General features: G+C 38.9%; 1 protein-coding gene across 1 annotated transcript in view; it reads left to right on the top strand.

Moving 5' to 3' along the window:
- Positions 1-23,157, top strand: part of ADAM22 (ADAM metallopeptidase domain 22) — a 111,264-nt gene that overhangs the window by 59,511 nt on the left and 28,596 nt on the right. Inside the window, exons 6-16 of the mRNA XM_010190458.1 lie at positions 988-1,057; positions 5,933-6,003; positions 7,282-7,356; positions 9,657-9,728; positions 10,712-10,878; positions 12,768-12,852; positions 13,305-13,395; positions 14,953-15,004; positions 17,000-17,099; positions 21,328-21,399; positions 21,923-22,015. Of these exons, the coding sequence (XP_010188760.1) occupies positions 988-1,057; positions 5,933-6,003; positions 7,282-7,356; positions 9,657-9,728; positions 10,712-10,878; positions 12,768-12,852; positions 13,305-13,395; positions 14,953-15,004; positions 17,000-17,099; positions 21,328-21,399; positions 21,923-22,015 (948 nt within the window). The remainder of the gene's footprint in view (positions 1-987; positions 1,058-5,932; positions 6,004-7,281; positions 7,357-9,656; positions 9,729-10,711; positions 10,879-12,767; positions 12,853-13,304; positions 13,396-14,952; positions 15,005-16,999; positions 17,100-21,327; positions 21,400-21,922; positions 22,016-23,157) is intronic.

Genomic DNA, 23,157 nt, shown 5'->3' with positions numbered 1-23,157 from the left:
TGGATAGGCGTAAGGGGACCAAAGGCTCTGGGACCAAAGGGTCATCCTCTCATTTTCAACTCATCTACCTCATGTGTGAGTCCCCAGCATCACAGACAAAAGTAGATCTCCAAAAACGTGTGTACTCTGTAACACTTAGGTGTAGAGCAGTGCAGCACCAGAGGGTGATAAGGGTCCCTTGGAGCCAACAAGAGAAGCCTGTGAGTGCCCTGTCCCCTTCTCTGGCACTTCCCACTCTGGATTCGTTACATTCACACAGAATCACAGAATGTTAGGGATTGGAAGGGACCTCAAAAGATCATCTAGTCCAATCCCCCTGCTGGAGCAGGAACACCTAGATGAGGTTACACAGGAAGGCGTCCAGGCGGGTTTTGAATGTCTCCAGAGAAGGAGACTCCACAACCTCTCTGGGCAGCCTGTTCCAGTGCTCTGTTACCCTCACTGAGAAGAAGTTTCTTCTCAAATTTAAGTGGAACCTCCTGTGTTCCAGCTTGTGTCCGTTACCCCTTGTCTTATCACTGTTTGTCACCGAGAAGAGCCTGGCTCCATCCTCGTGACACTCACCCTTTATATATTTATAAACATGACTGAGGTCTCCCCTCAGTCTCCTCTTCTGCAAACTAAAGAGACCCAGCTCCCTCAGCCGCTCCTTATAAGGGAGATTCCTCTCCTCCTTCTTGTTCTTGACTCCCGTTCAGCAGCTCTTGTACCTCTCACTGATGTTCCCTGGGCAGCTCTCTTAAGTCTAGCTCTGAGCGTGCTCAGCCACTCCGATGTACTCAGATATTTCAGATGAGAGATGATTAACTGTGGTGTTACTGATCACATCACAGCTGGGAAGAGGAGAAGAGTGTAATGATGCCTTGCAACTTACATGTTCACTAGTGTAGGTGTTGGATAGCAAGGACCTTTGGAACTGTCTGTTTAATGCTTATGAGATGGATTAGTTTATCCAGTTTTAATATATGCAGTTATTTACTATTTCAGGGTGACTTCCATTTCCACTCTGTTTACAAATCCAAGTTGTTTGAGTTTCCTTCGGATGATGTGCCATCTGGTATGTTTTTTTAATATTCATGACTTACTGACTTGTTTTAGTCCAGGGCCAAATTTGTTAATTATATTTGATATATAATCTTCTTGTAGTACACTGTTTATTTGTATCTCTTATTTTTCCTGATTAAATGAAAAAGCACTGAAAAGAAAAAAATAATCTGAAACACTGAAAGCACTGGAAAAGAACCTGAAGCACTGAAAAACCCCTAAATTTCAATGAATCAGACCTCCCCTAGACATTCATGTTGCGATGTATGTTTCTCTTAACAAATTGTGCAGTCTATGGACTGCATTATATGCTAGTAGTTGTAGAAAGGAAAGGACCAAGGTAGCCTAAAGATGCTGAAAATAAAGACCCCGTTGCCAGTGGTTGATAAGTCTTCATGTATTTTTCCTGTTTTGAGATACAGGGTGAGTACTGTGGTGTGAAAGTAAGTCTGGGAGACAAGAACTTGCCAAATATTGTTGCTGTTCAGTGACTCTCATCTCCAGTCCATTCTGCATCTCTTACAGTACTGGCTGTAGAGCAGGTCATGCATTTCAGTGCAAATGAATTTGGAGGCATGAGTGCTTGTAGTGATGAATCCTCATTTATACTGTTTATGGAGACAGAAGAGGATTTAAAAAAAATGAGTTTTCATCTGAGTAGTTGGCTTGTTAATTGAAGCTAAAATTACAGTATTTATGGCATATCCTCATTCTGTCAAGGAGTTGCCAGTTTTACAGATGCACTTTCCTACTCTACAAAATACATCTTAGATAAATAAAACTGTCCTTCATAGATACTCTCATTTTGGTAGAAACCACCTCTAGACTGATTTCCTCAGAAGAGTTACAGATGTCCAGTCTTGTTACAAACTATTTGTCCTATGGTACCAGTGGGATCTCAGACCTTACAGTGCTGAGCACTGTGCATAGATGGGTCCTCCCCTGGAGCAGAGTGTGTGCAGGTTTGCTAGTTGTTAAGCAAAGCAGAATCATTCAGAGACCTAATGAGAAAAAAAACAAGGGAAATTGCTACAATTGGGTCACCTTGATTTCAGTTCTGAAGAAGAAATCTTTCTGAGTCTAAACACAGCAGTGTCCCAGCTTGGTGTCTCACATCCTCTGCTGGTGATTGCCCAGACAAGATGAAGGAGGAGTTGAGCTGGAAGTGCAGCACAAAAGGCTCATGCAGTGTAGGATGTCGATATCTGTACCATGAAGCTTCTTATGTACGTGCACCTTAGACAGGTACTGTGGTTACTGCCTGTCCTTGTGGAGATGATAGTGTAATGAGAACAATTTATTGAACATCAGGCCAAATAGTGAAGTGCATCTTCTATCACACTTTAGTGAGGATATGTTGGAAAAGTTGGAAATAATGCAACCACTACTGAGTTTAAAACAAATCTTCTGTCTCAGGTTGTTAAAGTATGAGCCTGCTAGAGCTGGTACTTAGTAGATATCTATCAGCTATCTTATAAGATTTTGTAATAATGATATTTTATGTTTTCAAGACTTTGGAATGAAATTATTTTCTACTTGGAAAATTATGAAAAGGAATTCATTGCAGGTATAATCCACCAATTTCGCCTCCACCAAAACTTCTTGGTTTTCAAAAAAACCTGTCAAAATAGGGCTTCAGGATTTTTTCATAAAAATCCAGATGTATTTATACAGTTTTGATTTTACTGTAGATAACAAGTAAATAGCTGCTGTCTTTGCTTTACAAAGCTCGGCATGTGATATAATGGAAGATGTTGCCATTAGATTGAATTAGAATCACAAGATTGCAGAAAAGGTTGAAAAGGAGATTTAATTGTGCAGTGCTGGCGTTTTTAATTATACAGATATTTGTAATGTGGATGGGAGGTATAAAGTGCTAATCTTCTATTGCTTTATGTTAAGGATCCCATATATGGAGAAATAAACTTTAACTCACAATCTGCTCTCCCACATGCCCATATTGTTTATGTAAAACTGTTTGGAAAGGTCTTTCTGAGGCTTTTAGTGAAAGTTTCGGTAGATGTAATAGATTATATCCTTCATCGCCCAACTTTCTCTTTCACTCCGTGCACATGCTACCCCAGCAGTGTCTTTACCTGGCACTGCCTCTTCCTTGCCAGTCTGGAGAGTGCTGACTGTTGTCTTGACTTTTTTTTTTTGTCTTTAAACAATATTTGCATTTAATTGCTAATAGTATTGTTGTGATTGGGTTTTTTTTTAAGTACTACAGCAGAATCGTTATTATTAACAGCAAGCACTGTGCTAGGTTATGTCATCAGTATTTCTTATTTTCCTTATTACTTTCATAATTTATCAGTTTGCCCAGCTAAAGGAGATCTTCTTTGATGTCAAGACTTTCTTCTTATCTTTAAAAATACCTGTGTGTAAGATAAGATTTGCACTCAGCACTGCATTAGGAATGGACTGGATGTATCATCTGCTTCAATATTGATGTTAGAAAGAAAAAAAATCAAGTAATAAGGATTACTTGATATCAGTGATAGTAAAAGCACACACTATTATACCACAGTTCGATAGCAATGTACTTTTTACATTCTTTTGCTCCTTGAGTATTTTAAACCCTTTCCCCCCAGCTATTGCAGAAAAGAATAAATCGTACTGTACTTTGCAATGGTCCGAGGAGATAATGAGGTCTTTAAATAAGGAAAGCTTGGATGGATGGCTTGGCATGCTTAAAGCGTTTGACTTCATAATTCAGTAGACTGTGTTTTTTTCTCTCAATCTGTATCGAAACCTATAGTGTCCTGGCATGGTCTTAGACAATACTTCATTACTGAAGGTGGTGATATTCAAATAATGCATAACAGATGTCCTTTTGAGGTCACTTGAATCCTTATTATGCTTTTTCAAAGTATGTTCCCTTCAAAATTTCCTCAAGGCTTTCTCAGCTATCTACATTTCCTGTGATTTTGCTGGTTGTGTTCTTTTGCCTGAGGGTCCCTGGCTGGAAAGGCACCCTGTGTGAATTCATCCAGCTCATGAATTATAGCGCGGTGTTAATGTGTGTTAAAGTATTAATGTTAATGGCTGCATCATTCCCCTCTAGAGATGGCTAGACTTTCGATGATGGGTAAAATGATCGTGTTTGCTGGTAAAGTTATTGGAGAACCTATATATATATTCTGAATTATTATTTTATTGATTAAAAAGTTGTCTGTTTACCAGTTTCATTAACAATGCTATAAAACCTGAAATGACAGGTTGAGAGCCAGTTGAGTGGCAGTAGAACACAGATCAAATTAATCAACATATGCAAAGAATAATCAAAACCAAAGTTGTAAAAAAATAAAAGGTTAGGGTTTGGTTCCTCATCATTGCAAGTTGTACAGACTGCAGGTCTTTAAATAATAAATAGGGGCCCTTGGTTGTAATTTATTCTATTTTAGATTATTTTTGTAAAAAAAACCCTTAAGTGCATTGATGTAACCATGAAAACATTTTTAAGCAAAGGGCCTATGATTGTCCAGGCCCCTCCATAAGAAGAATACCAGAATGACAGTATAATAGCCAAGATTTAGCCAAGACAATACCAGTTAGTCACGCTTTGCTTTTCTGGTTTGTCTTATCAGTAACTAGCTGCTCCTGGTTAAGATTACCACTTAAGCCTGGTAATGTTTTGACAGGCAAGTCAGCTTCATGTTGTAAGGTTTTGCTGGCAGAGCAGCCTTGTCAGATTCCTGTCAGCATTGGTTTTAAACCTGTTGTTTGAAGCTCATGCAGAAATTGCATGGTTAATATACACCAGGTTGGAGGTGGAGCTGTGAGAAACTTTCCTGTCTCACCAGTGAAACTGAACTGTTTAGCATTTTGTAACACAACTAAAAGTTGTGTGCAAAGGTATGTGAACTGAAAGTCTCTTCATTATTTATACAGCTCCTTTCGTGCTGTCTCCTCCTCTGCGGGATTGATAAAATCACTCTGGAGTACTGAAAACAGTTTTCAGTCCCTGGAGTCTGAAAGGATGTCCAAAGTTGGAGAAAGTACAAAGGAGGGGCCAAAGGAAAAAGATATTACGAAATAAGCAACTGCAAACATTTGTGTCTCAAAGAAAGATCTTCTTGGGATTATAGGAATAGTAAACATGTTTATATAAGATAAGGAATGAGATTTCTGTCGTATAGAGAAAAGTGAGGCAGGGACTATAAATCTAAAATTAAAGATGGAGAAATACTTCTTGGACATATAAAAGGGTGAGAGCAAGCTTTGTCTTCTGCTCAGTTTACAATGTGTCCCTTTCCATGAGTGGCTAGTAATAGATTTGGTGCAAGAGATTTGGCAAAAGAATAAACTACTTGGTGCTTATGATGAGAGGTTTAAGAAATTAAAGACACAGTGGGATTAGCAGGGATGAATATTGTATTGATAGTGAGCATTGCCAAAATCTCATAAGGTTTCTCCCAGCTCTAACATATTTTACTTTGTAAATATAATCGTCTTAAAGCATTAATTCTGCCTTCTATGCTCTTCTTATTCATTTAGGTAGCTATTGCAAGAGCTCTGTGTATGTCTGCTGAATGCCCAAAAATGTGATTCACTCCATGGAAGCACTGTGCTAATAATATTACATGCCCAGTGTTGGTGAAGTTTTGGCGTAGAACATCCGCTGTGCTTTCTGAAGCATGACACCCACAGATCATCTGTTTCAGTAGACCCAGATTATCACTAGTAGAGTTTTTAATAAGAACCCTGTTACTGGGAAGCATCTGTAATGTTGCCTCCTTTCTAGCTGGAAACTTGCAAAAAGGAGTTACTGCCGCTTCTGATGTACGGAAGGATGCCATACTACTGTCATGTGGCATCAGGATCACTAATTGTTGGGGTATATTCTTGTAAACATTCAATGTGTTTGCCTCTGTTTTCTGCTTAGAGTTCTGGCAAATGAACACTACATCACAGAAGTTTATTGTAAAGCCAAGACACAAAAGAAGTAAAAGGCAGGTATGTGCCAATATGCTTGTTTATAAGTAATGTGCCATCAAGTTTGTTTTGTGTCTGCTGAATTAATTTGTCCAGATGGAGTCCTGCTGCTGCTGCTGGTTTGGCATAGGGTCTCTATATCAAATATAGCTATTACAAAAAGAGTGATCTAATATTGAAAAAACATTGTTGGGTTCTCTTGGACATTGCCTACCTGAAGTGTTGTAAAATTGTTAAGCACTGCTAAATTGCAAATAGGAAGAGTAGCTAAAATATTTTCTTTCATTTTGAGTGGAGAGTTTTTTCAGACACTCCCAATTGTTGAAACATTTACAAACATTTTTCATGTGGCAATAGTGGCAAGTGGTTACTTTATCTCCTTTGACTTTGATTTAAAATATTCTAACTGAGAGTTAATTCCCTGTTTATTAAAGTGGGGGAGCCACTAAGTGGAGATGTTTATCTGTACACTGGAAAGATAGCAGCAATTCTTTGCATTCTAGGAATGGAGCTCAAATAATGGTACAGGTCAAAACAGAGCTGGATCAGAGGGGCTGAACAGTGCAAGCAAAAATGAAATACTGAGAGCAGTGGGAGGGGAAGATGACTTTAACATCTCTTAACTAATGTAAGCCTCTAAGAGGCAAAAAAGGAGAGAGAAAGACATTGGAGAAATTCCAGAAGTCGTTCTTGAGGGTCTTACTTTATATCAGGAGATCTGCTACCTTTCTATAAACTAGCCATTACTCTGCACTTTTAATTCGTAAGATGTAATAACTCTCCTGGAAACCTAGGAGAACAAGGACACCATGAAGAAGCACAGTCATAAATGTTTTTAACTGCAAAGTAAGCGTAACACAGAGGTGAGTACTATGTTCACTGTGTGAATCAAGCAATGTGTGAATCAGTAATAGAATTCTTACAGAGATTTTTCATGTAGAATGCAGGAGGGATCCCCTTTCTCTGTGGAAAAAAAAAATTTATAGCTGACACAAGCCATTTTTAGAGATATAGGCCCTGCTGAGGATTCTCTTTCTTTTAAAAAATCAGAATTTGGCATTAGATGGGTTGAAATACTTGATTTCATTGTTTAAGGTCATATAAATGTCCTGGTGTAGGTGAAAGAATTTCTTTAAATGATGTAACTAAGCACCAGAAGTTTCATCAGTATCTGAGACCAATATTAAGACAATAGAAAAAATGTATGTGAGATGTTTGGTTTCTGAAGCCATTCCTAGCTATCAGTTGCACACTCTGTGTACTCTGTTAGACTCTCTTACAGTTGTACTGTCTCCATAGGTTCGTCAGATACCACGTAAAGTTGAAGAGGAAACAAAGTACATTGAGTTAATGATTGTAAATGATCATCTAATGGTAAGACTGATGTACTTCAACATCTTACAGTTATTAACATCAAACTGTCTTAACTTGTCCATAAAGGATAACAATGAAAAACAATATATGGCCAGAATAAATTCAGTATGCCCTTAAGAGGAGAGATTATGGTCTCATTAACCAGTGATGAGGTTACTTCTGAATTTTGGCGAGGTAATTTCACCAAGAATGCAACCAGGCCTAAGTATCAGAAAGAAGGGTTGCAGATTAAAGCTTCGTGCCATAGAGTAATTAATGTCAGCATGACTTAAGCTGATGATTTTCTTTCTGGCTTTCTTGACCACTTACCTTCGTTATAGCCACTCAACAATCAATAATGCAGTTATTGCAGTTGTGCAGCACCTGTTGACAATGGGGAGATTTATAGGGACTAGATTATTTTGATACCTACAAATCAATATAGAGAAAATTATTTTGTTAAGTTTACATACTTTCTTTGAGAGAACATAGATAGGCACTTTAATGTAGTGAAAAGAGACATAATAAAGAATAGTGTATTGAAGAAAGATCAGGTTCATTCAAATGAGAAAAGGCACAGATTTATGTCAGTGAAATGATTAATAATTAATGAAAGGAATATCAAAGGAAATTGTGAATTCTCCATTGCTTGCAGTCTTCAAATCCCAACATTGTATTTCTGGAAGATGTGGTGATTTCAAACACAAACAGTAGGATTCTATCTTGAAGTAACTGGATAAAGTTCAGAGCCTGGTGGTGACCCACTGACTAGTGACATTAGTTTATATTTTACAGTCCTTTATGGCTTTAAAATCAGAATGTATCTATACATTTTATCTACACTCTCTGTAATGTGCAGCTTCTCTCAAGCAGTACCCAAATTGGCAAAGTTAGACATCAGAGTATAAAGGGAATGTGCCTCTGTCCTTGGACAGTGTACTCCTCCATCAGTTCAGTTTGATGAGCATAGCAGTAAATTCTTGGATTAAAATAGACAATACAGTACCCCACAGGGTCGGAACTGTTTTCACCCCTCACCCTTCCCAGGCACCCTCAGAGGGAGCAATGAACATTGTGCTTCTTCCTCTGGTCTGTGGAGGTGCTTGTGCCCCACCAGCCCCACTGGGCCACTCACCACTGCTGTGAGGGGTGCAGTGCCCTCCTATCTCCCCTCTCAGCTGCTTGTCCAACTATTGCTTCCAGTTGCGGAATAAAGCTTTAAAACCCAAACATGTGAAAATAGGCTTATAAATTAGTACACTGAAAACATTTCTGTAGGGTGCTTAGAGAAGCTGGAGGCCTGAAGTTTGATATTTTAGTTGCAAATAGAGACTTGAGTAGTATACTTATTTCCCTTCATTCCTGGGCTTCATTTTCTATTTATTTTGTGGGTTTTTCTACCGTTTTAGCTTTACAGTACTGTCCTTCTGGTTTTTCAGTAAGTATAGCTTCCACAATTTTTGGTGTTTTCCCCCCCCCCCCATTCCCGCTTGAAATCATGCCTTTCCCACTCCTAGCTGCTGGGCACTTCTTGCTCACTAAAAGATCCTAACTTCCAGAAGATATGAACAGTTTCACGCCAGAATCAAGCATCATGGGGCATGAAATGGTTAAACGTTTATGAAAATCTTGGCCCTCTTGTCCTAAATTCTTCTAAGATACTTGTGACTTTTATACCCATGATGTTCATTTATAAGTGTTTTTTCTGCAGATAGGAGTACCTGGAGAGCTATCTCCGCTGTCATCTTTATAGCGCTGTATTACAGATTTCAGTAAATGTAACATTGCAGTCTGATTGCTAAAATGATTTGAACCAGTCACTGTGGTACTATGGAGTGTGAAATTGTACATGAAGAAATCCAGAAGACAGCTTAAGAGAGAGAACTGAAAAAAATAGCAAGTCTGATAGATTAAAACACAGATGGAGGCACTCTTGGGGTAACACCTCTAAAAAAGTCTCAACTATGGAAACTGTGTTGCTAATTTCTGTATTGGCATTTGGAATTAACTTTAAAATTGCCAATAATAAAGATAATGAAGAGAGTAACAATCTGTTCATGTTTCTTAGCATTTTTCATTAAAGATCTTAGTTTCCAAGCAGGAATTAATACAACAGCTGTTGTGAAGTATGTAAGTAATGAACATTTCTGAACAGTTTTCTACTATTGCTTATTAGCATTACATTCAGCGCAGGAGACCAAACCTTGCATAGTGGGTTTACTGTTGATGTAGTTGCTTTTTACTTTGCACATTTTTGGAAATGGACCTTATTTTTCTGAAGTCTGTGAAGTCTGTGTAACTTGTCTGTGTTTGTTTCACAGTGTAAAAAGCACCGCTTGTCAGTTGGCCATACAAACAGCTATGCTAAATCAGTTGTGAACATGGCAGATTTAGTAAGTATCACTCAACTAAATATTATTTTACGTATGAGATGAGTCATAAGATTCTCTTGCTGATAGATGCAGGAGTTGTCAGTTCATGGTATACCTAATAATAACATATTTGAAGATCAGAAATTTTCATCTAGAACCACAGTCAGCCACTTATAAAGTCTTTTTCTAACATAAAGCACTGAGATTTTTTGCGGCTTTAAGCATTGAAGTATCCTGTTTATCAGTCCTTTGAGTCTGAGTTTTAAAGAGCACCTTAGAGAAGAGCTTTTAACACAGGATCCCTGTATTGACAACCTGTAACTCAAAGGACAAATCTGAAATTAGAATGCACAAAAATTTCCCCAGAAAAAGGGCATTTGAGTAAATGAGTTAGAATAGGGACGTACAGGTGGTTTATGTGGATTATATTTGTGATGCTAAATTGGATGAGCTGCTGGCTCTTGCACTCACCCCAGAAAAGTATTACTAGAAAAATAAAACTGTGAAAGTATTTGGTGTGAAGTATTAACCCCTGGCATTAAAATGATGGGCCTTTGTTATTGATTCAGCCAGCATAAGGTTAAATGCTGCTGTAGAGGTGTATAACATTGAAAACTGTGGTTTTATAGATCACTATTTTGTATAAGAGAGCCCTCGTGTGTCACTGGGATGAGCTGGACATTATAAAAGAGCCATTAATTCAAAATATTTGAACTATTTGAAATTACTCCCATCTCCCTTCTATGCACCTCTGCCTGTGTAGAACCTGCAAGGGATCTTTTTACAGGCTAAATGAGCTGATTTAGGAATTAGGCCTAAAATTTAGATCTTACTTTGTTTTCATGTTTGTTTGTTGGTCTTAAGAGAGATAGAAATCACCTGTAAGAAACTAAAGTGTGCTAGAACGAGCTAAATATTTAGTTATGTAAAATTGCAAGCTGTCACGAGAAAGGGGTAAAACTCACCTTTATTTGACATATTTGTTCATTCTGTTAATGTACTAGATATATAAAGAACAACTTAACACCAGGATAGTATTGGTTGCCATGGAAACCTGGGCTACTGATAACAAGTTCACCATATCTGAAAACCCCTTGGTGACCCTACGTGAGTTTATGAAATATAGGAGGGATTTTATCAGAGAGAAAAGTGACGCAGTTCACCTGTTTTCGTACGTAACCTCGTGTGATGTTTTATTACTGGGTTTTTTTCTTTCCTTGGGGGTTGCTTATCACAAGTGGCTGATGCATCTTCTTTCTGTTGTGTGTATAATCCACAATAATTCAGAAAATAATGTTTCTGATGGGGAGGTGGGAAAAAAATAATGCACAAACTGCCTGCCAGTGCAACTAGAGGTCTGACTCTCATTTTAGTTTTAACATACTAAGCTTGAGCTGCATGTGCTGTAATCCTTGGTTATTCTGTACAATTACCTCCTCCGCAAGTGCAGCTGCCTCAAAGGTGATGCATGGTTCCACCTCAGAGGTTGGCTTCTTCAGAGTAAGAGCACGGATAGCCCTGTTGTGTTATGTAAAAGCAGAATATTGGTTTTGAAACCAATGAAGTTTCCTGCTTAGAAAGCTCTGTGGCCTGCTTTAATTTGCTGAATGACCTGCATGCTTCAGGTCTCAAAACTATTCGTTCTCCAGAAAGACATGCCATTAGAAGAATAAGCTGGGAGGAATGTTACTTTCTCAAAATCTCTTGATTGTTTTGGAAATAAAATTGATAGAACAAAATACATCTACAAAAATAGAGGAGAGTTTCATTGCTGAGATTTTTGATCCACGTGAGACAGGCCAGATGAACTGCTCTGTTTGAGTTCTTGTACCTCTCTGCTGACTGCTGTGGGAGCCTGTATGAATAAACTTAACCTAAACACCTCACTTTCACATTAACGTGACATGCACGTAATTACTGTCATTAACTTATGCCATGAGAGAGCCAGTAAGATCTGCAAGTGGCCCTTGCAGATTTTAGTATCTCTGTGTCTCAGTTCTTAATCTGGAAAATGGGAATCAGGTTTTCGCACATCTTTTGTGTATCTTTTCTGGTGATACTGTAATGTATTCGGGAGAAGTCTTGTTCCTGTGAATATTTGTACATTGGCTAGGACAAAGAGGGCCCTATTTTCCCTGTGACTGGGACTCTGGGTACCAGTGTAATGCTGATTCCAGTGTTGTCTGTAACACCACTGCTGCTGTTTGAGGTACTGCATTCATAGACTGTTTAGAAATATCAGCTTTTGAAATTGTGTCTGTGAGTGAGACACAGCTAAGCTGGGAGGTGAGGTTGGCTGGTGTGATGCCCCACTGGTGACAAATGAATTTCCTCCTTCTGCACAGTAAGCCCATTGTTTGTTGTTTCTTGATGTTTTTCTCTTCTTCTTTGAAAATAATCCAATTTGCTGCAGCTCAAATGGATCAGTACTCTAAAGTGGAGCAGAGTATATTTTGTCTCCAGTAACTGGCAGTCATTTATGCTGATGTGGTTGGCACCAAAGAGATTATTAGATTTAGGCTCATAATGCATCTGTCCCTTGAATGAGGTTGGCCCCAGTTTCAGGGAGTTTTCACCTACCACTGCATCAGGGAGCTGGTAACGCAACTCTCTTTAAGTTTTGCCACATCAGCTAGATGTGTGTCTTTTTACTGCTCCCCCATGCATTGTCAGCATGGTGGCCTCTCCTGTGCTCTGTCTGTAGCACGTGCCAGTAGAAGTCATTCTGCTGCAGTCATCAGTGACAAAAGGCTGGTGAGGTTCAGGTGGTTTGGCAAAACACTCCTCTTCTTCTTATGCTTTCTTATGTTGGCAAGTCTGAGGAGGAGGGAAGATGGTGTAACTTTTCTGGAGACAGTTTGTCATGTGAGGTGTGTGAGTGGTTATCTGTTTTTTCCATTTTGTTTTTTTGCATAGTTTGCAGCATAGTGGTGTCAACCAGCATTTGCAAATGACATTTTCTCATTTGGAAGTCAGAAGGGTAAATACTGGGATGGATAGGTGCAGAACTCATGGCCCGAGCAGGGTAAACTTTATTTTCTTTTTCTTTTTTTGTCTAAGGGGGAGTCGATTTCAGAGCAGCCGGAGTGGTATAGCCCACACTGGTGGAATCTGCTCCTTGCTTAAAGGCGGAGGTGTGAACGAGGTAGGTGGGGATAATGGTATGAGCAAAATTGGTGGAAATGTATCTGCACGGAATTTATCACCGCAGACATGTTCCTTAAAATATCTTGCTGCTTCTTTGCTGATACGGAGTTTTAGTGCAGCTATATAGAAGGGATGCCTCAATGAGGAGTGGTGAGTGAATGAAGTCAGATATGGGTTCAACTATAATTTTCAGCAGATTCTGCAATATCCTGTCATTCATACTTGCAGCCACAATGGCAAGAAAGAAACAGACTTTCTCTTACTTAACTTGTCCATAAGCCAGCATTTAGTTTTCTTCACTTGTCCATTATCTAGCTGCTCTGAAGTAAGAACTCTAACACTGCGCATCTGATTTTGCCTTTTATTGCCTTGAAATGCAAAAAGCTTCACTTGTATCTGAGAAACCTGTACTTAACTGATTACTCTTCCTGCCTTGCTTGTTTCTTTCAGTTTGGAAAGCCAGACTTGATGGCAGTTACCTTGGCACAGACTTTGGCCCAGAACATTGGCATTTTCTCAGACAGAAGAAAACTTATAAGTGGTAAGGTTGTTTGCTTTTTCAGGCTGTCTCAAGAGAAAATCTTAAAAGGTGGAAGACCTTATCAGTGTCTCTCTAATATGTATTTTTTTCCCCATGTTTTTAACAATGTTGGAGTATTTTTGTTTTTCTTTTAATAACATGAGGAGAGACTGGCATACTATTAATTTTTCTCTATTTAAATACTGCGGTATCCTCCTGCCAATAATTGCTGGCAGCACTAATGTCACTGTTTCATTAAAAATAAATCATAGATCATAAATCATGTCTGCCACTTCTATTCATTTCAGGGAGATTGGTGTCATACTGACTGAATGGCTGCCACCTAATGGTGCAGAGGTAGAAACATGATATTAGACCTGGGAAGGATGAGAAGCCACTTCAGTCCTGTTACGTGGGGTGATTTTGACAACGTAGCTTTTTCCTGTTTGCCTTGATTGAGTTATTCTTGTAGATTCCCTGAGTCTCCTGTATTTGCCACCGTACTGCGACCATTTATCTACTATCGCCTTGGTATCCAACGTCTTTGTAACCCCTATTTACCAATGCTTTAATTCAGAACTCTGCCTCCTGACAAGCACCTCACCCTCTCTGCTTCCATGTTATATGAAGTCCCGGCACATGGAGAACAATGGATGATTAAAATAATGATACAGTTTTGAAAAAAATTAGATGATGGAGTGGTTAGTTATTGAATAATGCATACCAATGTGGCTTACATTTAAAAAAAATAAATTGCCATACTGAATAATTGAACTCTGCTGAGGTGAATTTTGGTTTCAGGCATTGTAAAGACAGTATATAATGCAGAGATACATCTGCATGTAAAGGCTTTTGCAGTTTACATAATTTTATTTCGAAAAATATTCAGAAATCTAGTTTTGAAAGCAAAGGACTGAGACCAGAGCAAAGCATTCCCAGGCAGCCTGGCAGGGTAGAAGAGCAGGCTGCCCTCTGCCTTCCCAGGGAGATGCATGGGGAAGGGAGGTGGGCAGGGAAGGGAGGAAGAGCAGAGGAAGAAGCTGCTAGATCCTGCTGTTCTGCCTGGTGTTTACAGACCATTTTATGCATTTCTGTATGCATTATTCTTTGGGACTTCCTTTCAAGCAAAGATTTCCCAAGTCACATTAGCATAGAAGAGAACTAAAAAATTAGGAGGAGTTAAAAATGAGGGTTAAAATTATTCATTTTTTTTTTAATCTGAAAATTTGGGAATCAAATATCATCACATAGGAGAAAGCAAGAGAGCTGGCTCATGATTTGCAGGTGCTGGAGGCTGACACTGCAGTTCCCCCTAACTTCACTTTGAGAGAAGGAAAGAAAAAGAGGACATATTTTCAAAACACAGGATTGCATGGAGTCATGTGCAGTTTTTGGAAGCCGATTTGTCAGTGTGCGTTGATAAACTTAAACTAAGATGTACAGTAAACCAGCAAATTATTATTTTGAGTTTGTGTTTAAATATTAAATAGAATTGACTAGAGTGTGGTTTTTGTGATAAGAAATGTATTATTTTGGACTCACAAGACTCAAGATCTAATTTTGTTTTGTTGTTGTCAGGTGAGTGTAAGTGTGAGGACACGTGGTCTGGATGCATAATGGGAGACACAGGGTAAGGCTTTTCACTAGAGGAAAGTCCTGTCCTTCATACGATGACATACAGGAAAGGTGTAAAAACATTTGTGTTTTGTGGTCCAGCAGAATATTTTCAGTGAATCATTTTTCAGAAAGTAAGGTAGTAGCTGTGTGACATACATAGAAAAGACACTTTCAAAGAAATGTGTGAATAAGTGAGGTAATGAGAGAATATGTGAAGGTTTTTAGTGACCACTGGTTTAACTCCCAAAGCACAGGGCTCAACAGCCAAACCAGGTCATTGCAGAGCAGCAGGAGCACACTTAGCTTCTACTGTTCTGTGTGCTTGCTGTTGAGTTGTGGGAACAAACATTACCACATCCTAATTCTTGAAATACTGTTACCATATTGCTTAAGTATGTCTCATTTTCAGTGTTTGTGTTGGAATCTTTCATCTATATAATTTTTTATCTTCCAGTTTGTGTCATAATGTGAGAAAATCTGCCCCCACTGGAAGTTGAGTATAGAATCATAGACTCATAGAATGGTTTAGGTTGGAAGGGACCTTAAAGATAATCTGGTCCAACCCCCCTGCCTTGGGCAGACACCTGCCACTAGACCAGGTTGCCCAAAAGCCCTGTCCAGCCTGGTTTTGAGCACTTCCAGGGAGGTGGCATCCACAACTTCCTTTACGTCACTGGAGAGATTTTATCTGAAGACTAGTGAATCAGCAATTTTTTTTTCTGCTAGATTAAATTTAATGCTTTCCAACGCATGTATTCAGACCTTAATTCTTCATGTCGCAGGCTTGTATTTTGTCATGTATAAGAATTAAACTATAGTCTAGTTTTAGATATAGACAGTGCTTTTTAAATTAATGTCAAACTGACCTGCAATTTTTCACAACAGCTTTGTGGTCAGAACAATTTTGAACAAAGAAGCATATTTCTTTGGAAGTGTGAAAGTGTGCCTTTTTCACCTTGTCTAGCTGAAAGCATACTAGGCTGGATTTTTCATATGTCAAAAAGCCAATCTGAGAAGCATTCTTGATTCTTGTAAAAGTGATTCCTTATCTAATGGTTTTTAAATTCCTTATCTGAAATCCAAACCTTTCAAATAATTAGGTACACAAAAAAAGCTTGTATTTACATAGCTTATTGATGAAGGATGGAGAATCCCACATTCTCTATAGCTTTTAGAACTAAATCTTAATCACTAGAGATAGAAAAGACCAACTGTGGTTTGCAAGCCATTGCTTTCAGCAATGTGGGGTTATTTTGTATAGCACTTCTGCTAATATTTTTTTATCCAGTGATGAGCTGATACAGGAAAGCCCTTGAGACTCCAAAATATGCTTGAATCATAAATACTTTTGTGACTAAGGACCTAAATTTAAAGATCACTTTTAAGTTACTTTAGGAAAAATTCTTTCCCTGTGGAAAGGATCCATGCAAAGATTCTCTTAATCACACTGTTTTCAGGTGGTACACTTAGGTTGGCACTCTACTCAAATGAAATCTATTCAGTAGGGTACATGAGAGAGGGAAGCTGATGTTTGTTAGAAGCATGTTTTAAAGTGGTATAACGCTATTATTTAAAAACTCTGTGAGCCAGGAGAGCAATTTCATCTAAGAGGAAAATAAACTATGAGCAATTTTTGTTTTCTGCAGTATGTATGGGAAGAAAGAAATTTATTTCTGAGATCAGGCCTATTACTGGCACTGGTTGTGTTTGTGAGAACTACACACTGTGTAATATGATTTGTGGTATTTGACATGAAATAACTTAGTGAAATGTTTTAGACCTCTCACTTTCCATGAGCTCTGTTGTTGTTGAAAGTTCTTTGTCATTTACTAAAATGATTTACAAATTAGATTTAGAGTTATAAGCAGATAGTCACTGTGGTTTTGAACAGTGTGGTTTTGTACTTTTTCTAATGTATAACATTATATTTCTCCTCCTATTTTGAAAAAAGAAAACAGAGCGTAAAAAGCACTATAGAAAGTAATCCTACTACCTTTTTTCTCTGCAGGTATTATCTTCCAAGCAAGTTCTCCAAATGTGATATTGAAGAATATAATGAATTTTTAAACAATGGAGGTGGAGCCTGCCTTTTCAATAAACCAACCAAAGTAAGCATGACCTTATTATTGAGTATTATTTCTACTCTAGTTGTAATTTAGATAAAACCAAGAATAATGAAAATTATGATGTTGAGGGGAAAAAAAAGCACCTCTGATTTTGATAGTTCTCTAAGTTGTAAATTTTCTTGTGACATATGAGGGAAAGCAGCTGATTATAGTTTATAGTAGTTTGGAATTTTATTCAAATAAATTTTTAATAGGCTTTGATCTAGAACCATTCCTCACCCAATTTGTTCTGAATATTGTAAATACAATATGCTGCTGAATTTATTTGCTGAGAGGTTTCAAGTGTCTTGGTAAAGTTTAGCACAGCTTGAATTCTAATTTGCGTTGAACTGATGACTTTTGGTATAAATCTCTGAAGGCTGAAGTAAGATTGCTTTTATTTCACATTTGTCCCAAGATGAAGACACAGCTCCTAGAGCCTCTGCTGGGAGCGCGCTGCCATGCAGCCCAGCGGCTTTGCAGGCACGAACAGTTACAGGTGGTTGTGATACTCTCCCTGTTCAGAGAAGGCAAAGCTTTTACAGTGGCTTTTGGAATAGAGTTTGAAAACTGGGCTAGTTTTTCTAAAGCTGGAAAAGGCAGAGCAGGAGAGAAAGCTCCGAGGAGTAGGAGACAGACAGTAGGAGAGCCTGTGGCTGCTGGGCACCTGTCACACAACTCATCCCCCAGGTTCCCCTCACCGTCACCAGGGAACCTCATCCCCTGAACCCATGTGCTGGGGCAGAAACATGTCTGGAGAGAAGTACCCAGATCATCTTAGTCCTGTGTTAGCTCCTTCCAGGCCAGCTCATGTGGCTCCACACAACCCTGCATTGTGCTGGGTAGTCCCCCATATGGGAAAGGCCAACAAATCCCTGCTGGACCCTGGCCCTCAGTGCCAATGTACTTTGTCTCATTTAGCAGGGTGCGTTACCTCCATAAAGGCCTGGGGGCAGGAGAGCTATAAAAGCATTGGGACCCACTTAAACACTGACCCATCCCTCTAGATTTGCCTCTGAAGTACAAAATCAGAGGTCTTGCTGCACGAGTCTTGGAATTGGAAGAAGTGGGGGGATATCTCTTTAGATAACATTTGCTTTTTCTTTGCTTCTCTTATCTTGCTTTTGGCCTGCTAAACAGGTGAAGGATGCAAAAAGTATGACATTATTTACTGAGACATTTAAGGGAGACAAATACAAAACAAGGCTAAAGAAACTCCAGCCAAGATGCAAGCACTTCTACAATGAAGGATCTGAAGCAGTGTTTCAGTATATTCCTGCTCAATTTACTGAAGCATGTGTTAAAATGTAAAGTAATCATGATAATGATCTTGAATATTTTCTATATATAATTAATGTTATCATCTATTTAATGGCTTTCAACAAGCAAAGGAAAGAGGCTAAGTCAAAAAGACTTGGTAGCAGAGGTGGTCGCAGATGTAAAAGAGAAAGTAACTTCTGGAGTGATGCACATTCCTCCTGGAATGGCTGAGAAAAAGTGCGTATATGGAAAATCACAGAATTTCAGTAAATGCTAGAGAGGAGAAGAAAAGGCATTATGTCTGGATAAGCTGAGTCTGCTTATCTCTCAAAGGTCTCCTTTTCATGGAAGACTGTATTATTTGAAGTGGAGAGAAAGCCGTATAATTTGTTAATAAGATGTAAGATTTCTCGTTCTTTAAACTGCAGCTGCATTTTAAAAGTTTACTTTTTCCCATCTCATTAAAGGTTAAGAGAAATAGTGTTGATTTTATTTCTTTGGTGAATTAATTGTTTCCATAATGTAATGTGTCTTATTTGGGTTTATTTTAGCAATTATGTTCATTTACACATCTGTCGCTTTGAAAAAACCAATTACTCTAATCTCAATTGAGATTGGCAGCATTTACAGTTCTTTCTAACGGCATGTGAAAATGTGAAAGTTAGATGAGAAAACCAGGGTGATTTAGGCTCTTTTATATATTGTTGTTTGATTTGGTTTAAAGTTATTGTCAATGGATGTCTGCCTAATTCACAAGACTGTCAAAGACATGTGTATCCTAGCAAAATTGGTGAAACACAAACTTACTTTTGCTTTTCAAGAAACACGAGATAAAATAAAACTGATGTAACAAGGTGCAGTGTTTGACAGTGCTCCACTGTAAGATCAGCTGTCTCCGTTTAAAGCTCAGGGCAAGTCCAGGGAGCAGGATTTTCTCTCTGTTGTCCCCTACCCTCACAGGGGAGGATTAAAAAAAAAAGGGAATAGAGAAAAAGATGCTTCACACAAGGTAGGAAGTTATGACTATAACAAGTTTAACCAAAAACAGCAGGGGAAAGGAAAAGGGAATTAATAAGGGATAAAGGATATTTAACTATATACAAAACGCGATCCCAGTCATCCCAAGTGGAAGTGTCTGAGCAGTGCCTCGTAGCCACTGCGACTGCTGTGACTTGTCACCAGGGACCGCAGTGGTGCCGGGAGCGGGTGGCGGTGGATGCTGCCGAGCACGTGGAGCTAGGCCCAGCCGTCCCGAGATGCGACAGGAAGCAGCCCAGGAAACCAGGAAAAGCCCGCGAAAACCTCAGGCGTCCTCGGTTCTTTATAGTCTGTGGCCGGAAAGGGGATGGAACAGTACTGATCTCTGACCCTGCAGGGTCCTACAGACACCACCTGTCCTTCCCTTTCAGGCTGTTAACCCTTAAACCATAACATCAGCTGTGATCCCAAAAATTACATCAGTGACTGCTGGAGCATGTTAAGCATATGCTCTTATCAAATGAATGGATGAATTATATGACTTTTGGGGAAAAGTTACTCAACTTGCTTTCCATGTTTTTTTTTCTTCATTTTATATTTATTTGTCCCTGTGTACTGCAGCAAATTGACCGAATGCTTTAAGGCAGGACCCTCAGGTACTGCCATCTGCTTGTCTGTATTGTGCAGCACACCTAGAGATTCTGAAGAAAAGTTCTCTGGAAAAATACGTAGGAAACATGCAGTTTTAAGAACTCTTTAATAATTCTAGAAGATAACTGCTTGTTTACATTTGATGTAACATTCTACATAGGCATTTCATGCTGCAGTCAAATTTCCATTTCAATAGGGAGAGCTAATAATAGCATGTCAGGCTGTACCACAAGTCTCAGGCTGGTTTGTGGCACAGGGAAGTACATGGGATGATGCTCCATCCTGTGGGCTATGGGCAGAAAGGCAGCAGCCAGGGAAAAAATGCTCTGTACACCATTAGTGGTGTCTTGTGCAGATGGCTCATAAGCAGAGTGGTTTCTGGAATCAGCTGAGTTTAATTGGAGAACTCAGAGGACAATCTGCAAAATTTTAGTCCTGGTGACATGCTTATATGCCTTCTTCTATAATAAAAGTATTCTTATGTTTTCTTAAGCCCAAAGAAAAAAAAATATTTTTGAAGAATTACCTCTAGAAATTTTAGGAAAATAGAAGCAATAAAACTGGAAAGTAAATGTCCATTAAAAGGTAACATAGCATGGGTCCTATGTGAAAAATAGTGAATGAGTCTTGACTCTGGGAAAGAAATGTACTAGTACAAATACACAGATTTAGACATTTAAAGTTACAGTTTCAGAGGGAGGCTGAAGGAAAGGAGAGGCAGCCTCACCAGCTATACTTTCTCATCTGCCAGTGACACATGCTTATGTAAAACTGCTGAAAGTTCCCAGCTGTGATAGGGAAAAGGGGAAGGAAAAAGCATCCAACTACAACAAAAACTGACAAAGAAACACAGCCTCTCCCCTCTTCCTACATTTTTGAGCCACATCCTCCCAAAGGATGACTTTTTATGGCTATTACTTCTTAAGGTATTATGCAGGCATCAACTGGGGACACAGTCCTCATCACCTGAATTCCAGAAAAACAGCAATTGCAACCCCTGTGATGATAATAAAAATGTCATATTGTTTTAATTTTTTTCTTTTATTGTCACACCTTTTGATTTTGCTTGTGGCTTCTGCTCAAACTGAATCTGCTGTAAATATGGCGGTCTCACACAGAAGACGCCATGTGACTCTGAATATTGCTGAATTAATTCACAGCATTGTTCATTCTTTTACATTTTGTTTGTGTTGTTTCTAGTTTGCTCCTTCCTGAGTTGTGGGTACTGTGTTTTAGTTAATGCACTTGGAGTGCTAGCTAAAAAACTATGTTGTACAGAATAAATATGGCAATTATTCCTTTAGGAGAGACATGTCCTTTGGTTTCTGATTTTGTCCTGCAGCTTCTGGATCCTCCAGAATGTGGCAATGGCTTTGTGGAAGATGGAGAAGAGTGTGACTGTGGGACGATAGCGGTAAGTGCAATGTACTTCTTTAAATTAGCAACTAGATTCTCCAGGACACAGTGCTGCCTGTCACTGCTATTGACATGAAGTGGAGGAAGACAGGCAATGTTAAGGTCTTGTGACAAGGGATTCATAGTTTCTTACCTTTTCCCATCATGTTTAACATGATGTGGGCCAGGATTTTTATTTTATCACCACATAAATTCTGAAGAGTAATAGCAATAGCTACCTGTGCAGAATCAGGCATTAAAAGATGTTAAAGTATTTTCCTAGATGGGATTTTAGTCAGTACTAAAATATCAGTATTTAATGATTGACACTGTGAAGTTAGGAAAATTATTTCTTATTGCATAGCAAACAGCTGTGCAGGAGCTTCATACTTGACAGTGCATGCTTTTATTTCCTGCCTCCAGGTGCCTAAAAGTCTGGTGAAAAAATCTGTTCAGGTAGCACACTCAGATGAGAAGTAATAAGAAAGCTTGGGGCTCATGTGCTTTTCATGTGTATTCTATTATAACTGTTTCTTCCTCAGGAGTGCGCCATCGAAGGAGGAGAGTGCTGCAATGCTTGCACCCTGACAGCAGGCTCCCAGTGCAGCAATGGGCTTTGCTGTCGGAAGTGCCGGGTGAGTGCTGTGACCTCCACTGCAGTATCCTGATGGTAATGCATCCAGATGGCTACAGGAACCACAGCACGTCTTTTCCTTGCAGACTTAGTGTTTCCTTTTCTGAAAGCTCGCCTATTAAAATTTACTGAAAACTGTTTCATCTGGAGCTATTCTCTGTCTTTTAGTCTGGGCGTCTTGGGGCAGGGATTGTGATGAGATGCAGAGGTGAATTAAAGCATTCCGGCTGCAGACAAGTTTGAATCAGGTTGAAGTTCCACAAGGTTTGATTGTCCTTGTTTAAACACACGCATCCTTACCCATGTGCTGCTCCCAATGCCTTAAATGTTGCTCTGGATTTGCCCCATGAGACTAAATGAGAAAATTGTACCACAGAGGCCTGAGAGAAAGATTGATCAGAAGTGTTCATCTAAAAGACACTTGACTTCAGTTTTAGTTAGATTTGCCTGTGTCTGCTGATGTTTCAACTGACTGAAATCCTTTTGAGTAAAGGTAATCAAGCCCTCTGTAAACTATAAGGTATTCTTCCTGATACATCAGGAATAGTAAATAGTAAAAGGAGGTTTAGCCAGATCTTGGCTGTAAGGGAGCCCAGCTAAATATGACTTCAAGTAGTTGTTTATACTCATTTAGTAATAATGATAATTATTATTAATGTTATTAAAACTGTGGTGTACTATGTGTGGTATTTTTATATTTGTCTGTGGGCATTTGAGGGTTTAATTTCCTTAGGAGGAACATTGGTAATAACTGTGGACCACATTCTCGACTTTGAGCTCATCCTAATGTTAAAAAAAGAAAAAGCACAGATTATGCTGGAACAGATCACATTTCCCTAAGTGCATTCCATTTTTAATATAATATAAAATATTAGCAGATTGGCAGTGTGAGTGAATTTTGTTCAACTATACAAGTCACATAGGTACCATATTAAAGATACACAAAAAATTAAGTGTCTGTGTACCTACATTATTTTTGCAAATGAAACAAGAGTTTATTTGCATACAAAGTGGCAAGGGGGAGCCAATGAAGAGAGAGGCAGAATTTTGAAAAACAAGTGTCCCTAGGAGGTGTTCATCAGGGCAACTCAAAAGACCATGCGTAACAGCTCCCAGATTTGGGGTTACCTTCCCCTGTAATAC

The sequence above is a fragment of the Mesitornis unicolor genome, unplaced genomic scaffold (genome assembly GCF_000695765.1).
Source record: "Mesitornis unicolor isolate BGI_N332 unplaced genomic scaffold, ASM69576v1 scaffold11688, whole genome shotgun sequence".
Classification (NCBI taxonomy): domain Eukaryota; kingdom Metazoa; phylum Chordata; class Aves; order Mesitornithiformes; family Mesitornithidae; genus Mesitornis; species Mesitornis unicolor.
Note: the sequence above shows the minus strand (reverse complement) of the source record. Positions and strands in the feature narration are given on the sequence as shown.